At 41.7% G+C, this 13,192-nt stretch overlaps 2 protein-coding genes across 6 annotated transcripts in view; one reads left to right on the top strand and one right to left on the bottom strand.

Annotated features, from left to right (window-relative positions):
* Positions 1-5,839, top strand: part of RIGI (RNA sensor RIG-I) — a 30,949-nt gene extending 25,110 nt beyond the window's left edge. For all 3 annotated transcript variants that reach the window (XM_078384879.1, XM_072992027.2, XM_072992028.2), the window contains exons 15-18: positions 26-196; positions 1,689-1,840; positions 3,186-3,332; positions 4,114-5,839. In XM_078384879.1, coding sequence (XP_078241005.1) covers positions 26-196; positions 1,689-1,840; positions 3,186-3,332; positions 4,114-4,416 — 773 coding nt within the window. In that variant the 3' untranslated portion in view covers positions 4,417-5,839. The remainder of the gene's footprint in view (positions 1-25; positions 197-1,688; positions 1,841-3,185; positions 3,333-4,113) is intronic.
* A 1,371-nt stretch (positions 5,840-7,210) lies between these two features.
* ACO1 (aconitase 1) overlaps positions 7,211-13,192 on the bottom strand; it is a 50,946-nt gene continuing 44,964 nt past the window's right edge. For all 3 annotated transcript variants that reach the window (XM_020804061.3, XM_078384881.1, XM_078384880.1), the window contains 4 exons: positions 11,844-11,991; positions 9,874-9,996; positions 8,541-8,726; positions 7,211-8,324 (listed from right to left, as the gene is read on the bottom strand). In XM_020804061.3, coding sequence (XP_020659720.3) covers positions 8,211-8,324; positions 8,541-8,726; positions 9,874-9,996; positions 11,844-11,991 — 571 coding nt within the window. In that variant the 3' untranslated portion in view covers positions 7,211-8,210. The remainder of the gene's footprint in view (positions 8,325-8,540; positions 8,727-9,873; positions 9,997-11,843; positions 11,992-13,192) is intronic.

Here is a 13,192-nt window from a genome sequence, read left to right on the forward strand (position 1 = left end):
TTTCTTCTCTTTCAACCTAATTTAGGCATGACCCTCCCAAATCAAAAAAGTGTCTTGGACACTTTCAAATCTAATGGGGAGAGCAAGATGCTCATAGCTACTTCTGTGGCTGATGAAGGGGTTGATATTGCACAGTGCAATCTTGTCCTTCTGTATGAATATACAGGCAACGTCATTAAGATGATACAAGTCAGAGGTAAGTTGGCATTGGCAGTGCTCTTCCATGAGAACATGAACTAGTTCATTGTAATGGCCAAAACAGTAGTCATATAAAGCTGCCCAGAGGTTAGACTACCAAATGTGTGATTTTCCAGTTTGCAATAGGGTAATGCTAGGTAGAAATAATTTTTTTCGGATTCTGTGAGCCTGTATCTTTCACCAGATATAAATGGGTTTATGGGACACAGCCACAGAAGCGTTTGTTACTGAGTGGATAAAGAATGGCGTACAGTTTTGTCGACAACACAAAAGAAAAAGAGAACTAACAAACCTGTTATATGTTCACTTGACAAAAAACCATGTTATATAATCTTTGACATGGAATATTTTGGACTAGAACTCTACTGGGCTCATGGAATGTTTGCAGGAGAGAGCTCAGGAAAAAGGCCTCCTACTTATAGTCTGCCATTTCTGTCTTTGCATATCTCTTCTCAACAAAATAATGCTTTTTTGGGATTCTTCAGCTTTGTGGGGTCAAAGAAGGTAAGGCCTCTGGTGGAGGTACCATCGTGTCCTTTGTCCTGCCAGGCATATGCCAGCCAAAGTGGAAAAAAAAATCTGTGCATGTGCATGTAGAGGGGAACATTTACTAATTGGTGTGGTTCATTACTGTATATCTTCATCGTATAATATATACAGTGTATAATACATCTACTATGTAATAGTGTATCTAACAAATCTGCAGTTTTAAGTTATATGATCTTGACCTGAGTATGTGTCTAAAAGGTAGGAAAGGAAGGTGGAAGCAGAAATGCACAGTATGAAAGGAGCCTGTAGGACCTAATGCAGTCGTTCCCAGCCTTTAGTAACTCAGATGTTCTTGGACTGCATTTCCCAGAAGCCTTCAGTATCCGCTGTGCTGGCTGGGGTTTCTGGGAATTGCAGCCCAAGAACACCTGGTTTACCCAAGGTTGGAAACCACTGCTCTAATGGACTCGATTTGTCCAAATACTATGCTTAATTTTTTTGTATTTGCTTCACACCAGAGTTGGGGAAACTGTTCTGCCAGATGTCGCAGGCTAGAACTGCTGGCAGATCTGGATGGTGTTGAAGAAAGTTGGGAGTTCAAGAACAGTGTAGTGTAGTGTTGTGATTGAAATGTTGGGTTGGAACTTGAAGGATGAAGCATCTCTCACCCTCAAGAAAGGATAAGACTCACTGGGTGGACTTAGACCAGTCTCTCAGCCTGACCTGGCTCACAAGGTGGTTGTAAGGGTGAAGCAGGGAAGAGGTGAATCGTGTGTATCATCTTGAGCTCCACTGGAAAAAAATAATAATTTTTTTCAATTAAAAAAACACAACAACATCTGAAGGGCTACAGGTTTAACCCACTTTGCTCGGTGTTATCTCTACATAGGTTGGTTCCACCTCCTTCGAATAAGAGCCAGTGGCCAAGGAGGTGGGGGAGGCAACTGTTATTTCTATCTTTCGTCTTTTGTGGAATAAGCTTGTGTATGTGCCTCCTCCAGGTCGTGGAAGAGCAAAAGATAGCAAGTGCATCCTTGTGACCAGCAAGAAGGAGCAGGAGGAGAACGAGAGATATAACATAATGAAAGAAGCAATGATGAACAAAGCCATTAAGGAAGTGCAGGATTGGAAGGAGGAGGTGTTTGCAGAGAAGGTGATTCCTCTTCTCATTTGACCTCTGAAGGGAATCCTGTAGCTTAGAAGTTGGGACTGAGGCAAGCAGAAGCCCCATACAAGAGAGTGGGTGTTGTTGCTTTTTTTTTTTTTTTTTTTTTTGCTCTGTCCGCTCATTCCTGCTGCCCAAGCTGGCATGTCATTGGATCATTTCTTGTGGTGAGCTTAAAGAAGCAGCACCCAGAACTGTTCTGTGAGCAATCAGTTTAGATTTGTTTATATTTTCTGCCTGGGGTTCTGAAGGCATCTGGAAAAATGGATTAGCTCCTGAGTGTCGCCTGGTCATGTGACAAAAATTAAGAAACGAGGCCTTCTCCGGCTCCACCTCCAGTTCCTCCCCATACCTCTTTACCCAGGAAGCTCCCTTTCCTTTGAGCGGTTTCAGTTAGTGGTCAGTTCTTATGAAGTACCTCAGCCACCAACTCTCCTTTCTGCACAAACAGTTTGGCCATGTCTTTCGTTTTTCGCCGATATCTCTGCAATACCACCCTGGCATTTGATTGTAAGATTGATTCTGGGGTGTTGTGGAGGCAGAGTCTGCCCTAACCTAATTAGAGGCTGGTGGGGAGCCCTTGGGTCGTTATCATTCTCCATTCTGACACGACCCACTCAGTTTTCAGAGACCTGCGGGTCTTGTTATTTTTTTTCCCCTCCTGTCTCAGGTGCGTGCTGCCTCCCTAACCACATTGCCTATTTTAACGTGGTCTGTGCTTGCTTTGGATGGAACTGGGGACGAAGTCGAGGAGAAGCTACTTTAATGGAGGTCCCGTCACATGGTTTTGCCTCTTTTGGGTGGTACTTAGAAGGCAACCTGCTCAGCCCAGAACAGCCCTTCATAGTTAAGTGCCAGAGTACAAAAAAAGGAAAATGCTGCTTTTGCACTTTTCCCAGCTTCAGCAGTGTTCCCTGCCAAAGCCTTTCACATAAAGTATCAACAAATCAAAGCAAGCATTTAAAAATTAAAAGTAGCCAAGTGAAAATCTTAGTCATGTGTTGGAAACTTTCAAAAATACAGTGGGGAAGTGAATGTTCCCACAGTCTGTCTGGGTACCATCAGTACTTGGGCTATATTTGCCTTCTTAGGAAATGTCATAGATTGGGGGGTGACCAGACAAGGCCCTGTCATGTTCCCCCCCCCCGCTTCCCCACCCCACCCCCCACCCCCAAACCTTGGTGGTGAGGCACAGAACAGATCTTCCACTTGGGATCTCAACCAACAGCAAGTCCATAGAAGAGCAAGTTTTCCTCCAAATATCCTTTTTACCATTTGCCTTTCAGATGTCTTTTCGATCTGCCTTTTACTTTCGTAACTTTCCCCCACTTAGATAAGCAGCTTGCAAAAGAAGCAAAAAAAGCTGCAAGATTCCAAGAAAAAGGAGCTCCAGCCAAAGCCACTGGTGGGCAATAGGCGGCTGTTGTGTGGGAAGTGTAAATCACCTGCCTGCGACACAGACGACATCAGAGTGATTGAGGTAGTGTTAAAATGGAGCATTGCGGCTTTTACACTGTTTCGGGTCGTGGGGCGAGGGGTGAGGATTCGTAGTCTTGCATATTCTTTGCTATACATTCTAGAGCAGTTGTCTGTAAAAGGTGGTCTTTAATGAAAACTTTTAACCTGTGAGCAAAACCTCAGGCAGTGGTGAAGGAAGCTTCCAGGCATTTGGGGGCTGTAGAGTCTCTGGATGCACTCACACTGGACTCATCAGCAGTTTACACTCTTAAGGCTCTCTAAGGGGTGAGCATGTTGAGGCCTGGAGGCTGTGTGGCTTCCCTGCAGACCCCAGCAATATTTTAGGGCTCCTCAATCACAGATTATTTATTTATTTATTGGACTTATATACCGCACTCTCCGGGCGGTTTACAATTTAATTATACAGGCTACACATTGGCCCCCCCCCCCCAGCAAGCTGGGTATTCATTTTACCGATCTCAGAAGGATGGAAGGCTGAGTCCACCTTGAGCCGGCTACCTGGGATTTGAACCCCAGGTCGTGAGCACAGTTTTAGCTGCAGTACAGCGTTTTAACCACTGCGCCACGAGGCCACGAGATTATGCCCCCTGTCCTGTCTCTTAGGCCCAGACCTCATTCACCATACAGGCAACAAAGGGAGATGGAATGCCTAATGACTGTATCAAAAGTAGAGAGGGAAACTTTGTCAATGTCAAAGCTGCTCTTGCCCATTAGCCAGTAAAGATATTATCTGGACCTAATAATCTTTTTAAAAGGTAGCATGCCACTGCTTTTTGTTCCAGGTATCCCACCATACTGTCCTCGGTGACTACTTTAGGAACCGGTATGTGATAAAATCTCACAAAAGGCCAATATGCTATGGCAATTTTGAGAAGAAATCAAAGATCTACTGTAAGGAATGCCATCATGACTGGGGAATCTTAGTAAAATACAGGACGCTTGATGATCTACCCATCATTAAAATTGAAAGCTTTTCGGTGAAGGATGTTGCCACAGGGAGACAGTCTTATTTCCGGAAATGGAAAGATGTTGATTTTGCAATGAGAGACTTTGATATTGAAGAAATGCCAGAACAAGATGAATAAAGTAATATTTATATGCCATTAATAATAATAACGTGCCATCAGTTCTGACTTAAAGTGATTCCCTACAGATTTTTTTAAGGAAGAGCATACTCGGAAGTGGTTTACCATTCCTTTCTTCTGAGGGCATCCTGGGACTGTGAAGGTTGCCCAAGGCCACACAAGCTGGCTGTTCTGGAGTGCACTGTGGGGATTCAAACTGCCAACCACTGGCTCCGCAGCCAGAAACACCCTGCTGTTTTAAAAAGATAACTACTGGCTTATGGAGGGAAAGGCCTTTTTTTACTTAACAGTACAGTGGTGCCTCGACTTACAAACTTAATTGGTTCTGGAACTCTGGTAGTAACTCGAAATGGTCGTTAGTTGAAGCACCATTTCCCATAGGAATATATTGAAATGCAGTTATCCATTCCAGCCGAAGGAAAAAATCACAAAAAACCACCACAAAAACACTGCAAGACCCATCGGAAAAGCTATTAATCCATTCTGGCCGAAGGGGGTGGGGGAAGAAAAGCAAACAAACCACAGAAGACTCTTCGGAAATGCAAAAAAGCAAAGCAGAAAGCAAACAAACCATGCAAGACCCATCGGAAATGGGGAAAAAGCAAAGCAGAAAGCAAACAGTCTGTGCAAGACTCTTCGGAAATGCAAAAATAGCAAAGCAGAAAGCAAACAATCTGTGCAAGACCCTTCGGAAATAGAAAAAAAGAAGAAGCAAAAAGCAAACAAAGCCAACAAGACCTATTGGAAATGGGGGGGAACCCCAAAAAGCAAACAAACCCCGCAAGCCCCATCGGAAATGGGGGGAAAAAACCCAAAAAACAAACCCTGTAAGACCCATCACAGCATAGAAACATAATCCCACCACCCAGCCCAAAACCACATTGCAAAACCCACCCAGAACCGTTTTTAAAAAGTAGAAAGCAGCACCTTATCTTACCAGGCAGTCCGAAGCCTCCTCGAATTGCACACTCTCAAACCACTGGGGCGAAAGAGCTACAAAGAAGCAGCCTCTTTGCCACCAGTGGTTAGCAATTTGAATTCCCCGCCTTTTTCTGGTTGTAACTTGAAGCTCCGGCCGCAAATCAAAACAAAATTTTGCAGCCGGAGCTGGTCGTAACTTGAAATGGTCATATGTCGGGACGTTCGTAAGTCGAGGCACCACTGTATATGTTGGAAATTTGCCTTTTTGTGAGTATAAATCCAATGTAAGGTAGGTTGTCATTACCTGTCTATTTGTCAATACCAACTGATCAAATATCCCTCCTGCAAAGCCAGTAAGGAAAAAAATTTACAATGTGACATCAGGAAATTCAGAGTTAAATAGCTTATAGCTTTGGTCCGTACATGTCTGAGGTCATTGTTATGTAAAATATCTGTTTATTGCTTGATCTGGCAACATTAAATACTTACTTGCAACTTGCAACTGTTGGAAGAATTTTGTTGCTGTATCTAATAAGATATTGCTTATATCAAAGTGAGTCTAGAGAAACATTTCTGTAGTGTTTAGATAAGCCTGTAAAATGGGTTACTCTGAAATAATGTATTCTGCTGAGATTACCTGCCAATGCATAGTTGAACCAGGACTTAATTGGCAACAAGGACACATGGGTTCAAATACACAAGTCCTTGTGTTGCCCATTATGTTGTCAAGTTTTCCAAATAAAAAAAACATGACCAAAACAGCAACAAAAATGCCACACCTTTAAAACTTTCCAGGGAGCCAAACATTCCTGGAACAAACTGTCTATGTCTGTTTTACTACTGGTAATCATTCTGATTAAAACTATTCCAATACGTTATGTAACAAATATTAGAATGTACTGTATGCCTTTGGGGTTTTCTCTTTGCAGAATTTGCTACATATTCGTTTGTATTTAGGTGTGACTACATAGTGGGAAAAATGGAAATTGATCCACCATGAAGCAGCACCCACAAAAAGATGGATTTCCCCAGGTTAATCTGCTTCAGCCAACCACAGAGGGGTCAGCAGAGAGAGGGAAAGAGAGAGGAGGAGGAGGAAGCCAGGACTCAAAAAGGTCACTCTGCTGTGGCCATCCAAGTTTGCAGGAGGTACAGTTAGAGCAGAGCTACCCTAAGAAGCCAGGAAGGAAACTGATCATTTCTTCCTCCCCCCCCTCCCCCGATCACCTAGCCACCCTAGTGCTAGGGCAGCAAGGCTTTAAAAGAAACTGAAAGGGAGAATGGGGAAAGGAAAGGGAAACAGATGCAGGCACCAGGTTTGGGGAGGAGTGGTTCCCCGCTGCCCTGCCTCTCTCACTACTGCTGTAGCCACTGATGTAAATGCATTCAGTTCCAAAAAAGTAGAAACCTAAGTGACAGGCGAAAGGAGGAGGACTTCGGGCTGGTTCACCTTGACTTACACATCATGTAGTCAATGGAAAATAAGGCGTACCTGACTGTCCCAGTCCTGGAGTATTTTCTGCATTGTTGTTTGTCAGTGTGGCCACATCCTTTATATTGATATTAACAGGATGAATTATTTTGGAATCATGATTTTAATACAAATTGTGCTGTATTTTGTGTCAGCATTCAACTTTTTTTTTTTGTCTAATGGCTTTCAGTTGCTTAGCCTTCATCAAACTGACAATTAGCTGTGTGTCTATTTTGGCAGAAAACCAGGAAATTAAGGGGACTTGTGTGTGTTCACAGTGGTGGTCCAGATTTTTAGTATCCTATACCCCACACACATACCAGGGAGCATGGGGTTGCACCAAACGTCCTTTCAACATGCAGAAATAAAAAGCCAGAACAAGAAAGGCCAATACATGGGAAATTTTTTTTGGAAAACAGATTTAAATTTTATTATAAATTGTTTTTAAACCTTCCCCACCTCAAAATTTTTAGTTAAAGCAAACATTGACCGAAATCCTGTTTCTTAGTGTAGTAAGCTGCAACTAGAGTAGGCCTGCTGGATCAGAGGGGATTTGGTAAGTCAACTCCTCTGTAAGTTACACTGATAGAAATGGGCATACTGCAGTTGCAACTTACTATTACAATTTCACCTAATATACTTTAAAGATTTTAAACAGCTGCTATGCCTTTCTCCACTTTTACTCTAGAGTAAGTGCAGCAGCTCTGAACTGAACTGGGACCTAATATGCAGAAAGGGTAGGGCCTAAATGTAAGAATGTAAAGAAATCTGTGTCAGCGAATACAGATACCACCCTTAGAGCTCCTATACTTAGTCTTCAGTAAAAATGAAAAAAAGAGAGACCCAGTTGCTAGCAACATCTTTCAAGTAATGTCTGCTCTGGCCCTTTTTCTCCATGATTAAGAAGAAGGGGACGCAAGACAGAATGTCCAACTTCTTAGGTCAGAAGTGCCAAGTCATTTAATCATTTTAGCAGTATTAGATTTTTAAGGAAGGAGTCTTAACTGATTTACAACAAAGAATGGTTATTGACTATTAATCTCTCAGACAGATCAGAAAAGCTTGTCAGTTGTTGGATATAAAACACGGGAAAAATCATGATGGCTGGATTTTACTTATTGCAGCATTCTGTCGATCAACGTTTCTCACTCCATCTACTCATACACAACAGACGGATAAAATAAGGTAACAAAGGCAGGATGTGTTAAGACACATACACAGAGATGGCAAGGTGCCTAGGCTCACCTTCTAACTGTGTAAACAGACACTTCAGTAATGCAACCCAGACATACTTTGTTCACTTTAAATTTCATACGCAACAGACAGTTTTCCATAATTACTGTGCATTCTCATAACCAAAAGGCAGGTTTCACAATAAACTAGACACTGGCACATTTTAGGACTAGGATGCCATTTTGCGAATCATATAGTTCAAGATGCCACCGTTATGGAAGTACGTGAGTTCCACGTCTGTATCAAACATCATGATCGCTTGGAAGGTTTTCCCGGTATCCACCTGTGGATAGAATTACAAAAACAGAACATGCCATTTGCAAGTATTCTCACTCTCTAGTGCTTTCCTAAACACTGCATAATGGAGATTGCAAACACCCCAGTATGTCATCACTGAAAGACTGCAATCCCCAGTGTGTTTTTAAAAGATGGCTCCCTAAACAACCTTTCCCTCTGCCATGGTGCACTGATGTAATGCCACCACCTGGACATTGCTTACCTTGATCTGGACGGTCATTCTGGGCACCAACTCCTGAGGAAAGAGGATTGTGTAACGTTCCTGCCCTGTCAGCCCAAGACTTTCAGCATTTTCACCAGGCAAATACTGCAGAGGAATCACACCCATTCCCACCAGGTTGCTGCGATGAATCCGCTCATAGCTCTCAGCAAGGACTGCCCTGATGCCCTGAGAAAGAACATCAAGTATTAGGTAAAAAGCCTGTTCAAAAATATAGTAAGTCGCATCACGTGCATTTAAAATGCTCATAAAATTGCAAAGGATCAGCTACACTTAACTTTCCACCCCAAAAAGGCAGCTGTCAAACAACACACACAGACACAGAAATAAGACATTTGTATTGCTCAAAAAAGATAAATAAGGTACAGGATTTTTTTAAAAATGAGGCATTGGAAAATCCAATGTGCATCCTGTGGTCCGATTATATCCAACTGAATAACAATGAAACTGCAAGGTAGAGAACTAGATTGGTACCTAACTGTATAATTAGGTTGGAGCAAGTCTAGTAACAAAACAAGCTAGCATGTTGTGTTAGAACTGCTTTTGTAAAATTTCAAATATGTACGCCATAATTTCAGAAAATAGTAACCAATATATTAAACTAAGAACTGATTATCTGCTGCCAAACCAAGTTACATTAACATCTCCCTTCTGATGTTAGAAAAACATTCCCCCACCCTTTATTCTATAGTGCTGAAATGTTCTGTGTTTTTGGGGGGTGCTGCTGAAGGCAATCCCTAACTGATGTAAAAGAAGGGGGGGTCCACAGGTTTCAATATGGGAGTGGCAAGTGCAACTCCCAACAGGAATGGAGACGTTGGGAGCTGCATTTGCAACTCCCAACATCTTGTGTTCCTGTTTATGCAAGACAAAATAAATTTTTTCCTAAGCCATTACTTTAACCATTTGCAAATAAATGTGTTTTGTGTTTTCTTTTCATTAGCAGTCTTCTTGATTGGCATTTCAAATTAGTTTTTTCTGGTCCTAAAATAGGATAATTATGGGCTGACAAATAGGCATGTTATTTTCAGCTTTGCTGGACAATGTTCCCCGGAAGTCTTGCAGAAAAATGTAGCTCTGCTTGGGCTTTGCAGCTCAATCTTGTCCAAAGGCAGATGCTCCTTCTTGCCATTAAAGTAACAGACATTTCAGAAAGACAATAATACTGAAGTACAATATTAGCTATTTGGAGATTTCAAAGTTCAAGTGTGTTGTCATCTGCCATGGAAGCTTTTAAGATCCATGTACAATAAACTTCAATACTAAAATAGGACAGATATATGAAAAACCACCAGTTGTAAAACTGTCCACTCACCAGCAGAAAAGGGCCCTTGGCAGCCCAGTCCCGGGAGCTTCCGGAGCCATACTCCTTCCCAGCCAGCACAATGAGTGGGTGGCCTTCTTGCTGGTACCTCTCCGAAGCATCAAACACATCGAGCTATAAATGCACAAGACAACTGATGTATGTCAATGAAGTCAGATCTATGACAGTGTCTTCAGCAGATAAAACTATTTCAGCCTCCACATAGGGCTTGGAAACCTTATTTCCACAGGATTGTTATTCCGAAAATCCACCAAGGAAAGTAACATTTCAAGCTTTGGTTCCTTGCTTAGTGTGAAGAAAAGCTCTACACAAGGATATGGGGTCAAAAACTAACAAATGGCAGCAAGGCATATCTTTCCCAGCACATAAACTGGTCTGATGGGTTAAAAGAAATTCTTAGCGAGACTATTTTCACAGAAAGGGGATCTTTCACAAAGGTAACTCTCTCTACATGAAGGGAGAGAAGCTCTGAGCTTCGTGGCTCCACTCTCAATGTCTACATGTTAATCATGAGCTTGAAACCATGCAGGGGTGGTATTGTTCTGCTTCTAAACTACCAATAGAGATGGGGGTATTCGTCTACAAATACCCCCACAAATACCCCCATCTCTAACTACCAAAGAACTGGCTGCACTTACTCTGACTACCAAAATATTGCTCAACATTCAGTGGGACAAAACCACAACATAATAGGTTCATGCTTCTGGGAGGCTTCTAAGACAGCAGATCTGCTTTAAAGTAGGACAGACGTTCCCCATGCACTATGTTTTAGAGCAAAAATACTTAAAAGTGTGTTATGTGTGTATGGTGGGTGTCACTGCTGCTGCTTTGCCAATTTCAGCAGTGGCAGAAAAAGCAGACAGAGAGCAACATGTTCTCTGCACACTGCCTTTTTCTGGGTTAAAGGAATGGACCTGCCCTATTTATTTCTTGTCTGGACAGAAGACAGCTATGAAGAGACATTAATCATACATTCAAATTGCCACGTATCAACGACTTCAGTATAGCAAAGCAGTGAATGCAACATTTTAAGAAAATGTCTTCACTGAGACATAGCCTAAGCGAAAAATACCACTAAATTCTGGCTGAATTTCACTGGTAGATACACAATGGCACCTAAATGAAATGAACTTTACATCTACTAGATGGGTTCTGCTGGAGATCTGCAAGTTCTCAACTTTTCTACCGGTAACTGCTGATTATTTTCTTTTTAGTTTACGCACAGTAGGATGAAGTGTGAGTATAAAAACCCCACACAGATTATGAATAATGTTTTCTCTTGATACATATATTTGTGTGTCAGGAGATAAAAGAATAAGCATTCAGTCACAATAAACTTTTAAGAACGTTTACTAAAAAGAAAGAAACAAACAGTACTTGAACATTTGATTTGGTATAGTTTTGGTCTGTGGTCTGACAGACAGACGTCTTATAACCGTTTCAGAACAGCCACTAATCAGATGCTCATACCTTCTTTTATAACATACTAACAGCAGACACTTAGCAGAAAACAGCCCTAACTGAACAGCAACATTTCAATAATATACAAGCCTCACACTGACTGACACTTCTTATCTCTGACAGTTAACCCTCTTCACTGACACTAGGCACACACTGATTGGCTTCATATATTCTCTTATGCAAATAATAATAATAATCACATATATACACAAATACACATAGACATGTTGGTTGCACAATATCTTCATATTCTAACAGTAGCAAAACTGAGTGGCCTTGAAATAAAAAATCTTCTCTTTCTGTCATTCCCCAAGAGAATCCCAGTGGAGCCGCCACCTCAGAGAAACGTTTTTGCGCAGGCTTTTTATTTCTTTCACTTTCTAATTATCCCAAACACTATAGATAGGTAAGAGGCAAGAAGATTAGCTGGGAGAGCAAGTGCTTCAATCCCTGTAGCTTTTCTTGACGGGGATGTCAACACAAAAAGGGAGAATACTCACGGTTTCACCAGATGGGAAGTGGATGGTTTGGGGGGCTTGCTTGTTCAGAAACTTGTTGAATAAGCGTATATTCGCAAAGGTGCCTCTTGCCATGACAGCATCATTGCCCCGACGTGAGCCGTAAGAGTTGAACTCTCGCGGAGTGAGGCTATCAAGATAAAAAGGAAGCAGTTCTCGGTTTCAAAAACTATAAGCCTTTCATTTGTAAGATTTACTTCATCCCAGAGTCAAAGCAGAATCCAGGTATCCCTTCTGGCTGTAAAAAAAACTAGGCTCTCTCCTCAGCTTCTGCAGAGAATGTAACCAACTGCTGAGGCTTAATTTGCTTAATCTCGAAATGAAAGCAGGGATAATGCTCTCTTGAGAAAGAAAACTGCAGAATTAGCAAGGACAGGGCAGGTAGGTCTAAAAGTATTAGTCATGAAATATCTTTTACTAGGGTGCCTTAAAGGTCACAAAAGGTGAGCAAGCTTTGGATTTCCTCAGAATTACCCATCAGGCTGCTGCTCCACACTGGGGATGGGGGCAATAAAGGTAAAAAAATGAAGGGTTTTTTTTAAACCCTCTTAGCTTGTGTTTTGTAGGTTCATAACACGGAACACAGAATGACTTGTGAAGAGGCTGCCCTGAAAAGCAGGGCAGAATCACCAAAAAGGACTTTCTTTTAAAAAGGAAGACATGTCTGAAATAAATTTGCATAGGCTAATTTCAGTAATTATATGCAGATATCCCCATTAAAGATTACTGTAATTAAAGTGAAAACACACTATTGCTGACTGTGGCTAGGCAACTACCTTGGCACAGAGCATTCCAGAGAAATGCGTTGTGGAAGAAGCAATGGGAATAAAAGCGGTGCATGGAGTGAGATATAATAATAATAAAATGCTTATTTGTTAACCCTAGAATGGGCAGCCTTCAATGGGATATACCTCAAATAAATGAATAATGCACAGTGTTTATATCTCTCTGAAATCCTCTATGCCTTTTATTGTCTGTGGCTTACTTGAAAATGAATATATAAAGAAAGAAAATAAACAGAGGTCACTGTGGTTATCTACAAATGTATCTAGTTGGGCAACAATCAGTTATTTCATAGAAATGACCTGAAAAGTGCTTTCAGAATGTCCACTTCTTGGGACTAACCTCACATCTGAGGCTCATACAGAACTGAAATGCCAGTCAATATCCTTCCAGCCAGGCACCACTGGTTATATCAATATGTGTGCGGTTTGCATCTTTTCTTACAAAATGACTCCTCCCTCCCCTGATGTATTTTATTTTTTTTTTAAAAAATGAGAGAGGCTCGATGACATGCATTTATAAATCCAAGCCTCTACTTTCCCTGCTTG

This window comes from Pogona vitticeps, chromosome 2 (genome assembly GCF_051106095.1).
Source record: "Pogona vitticeps strain Pit_001003342236 chromosome 2, PviZW2.1, whole genome shotgun sequence".
Taxonomy (NCBI): domain Eukaryota; kingdom Metazoa; phylum Chordata; class Lepidosauria; order Squamata; family Agamidae; genus Pogona; species Pogona vitticeps.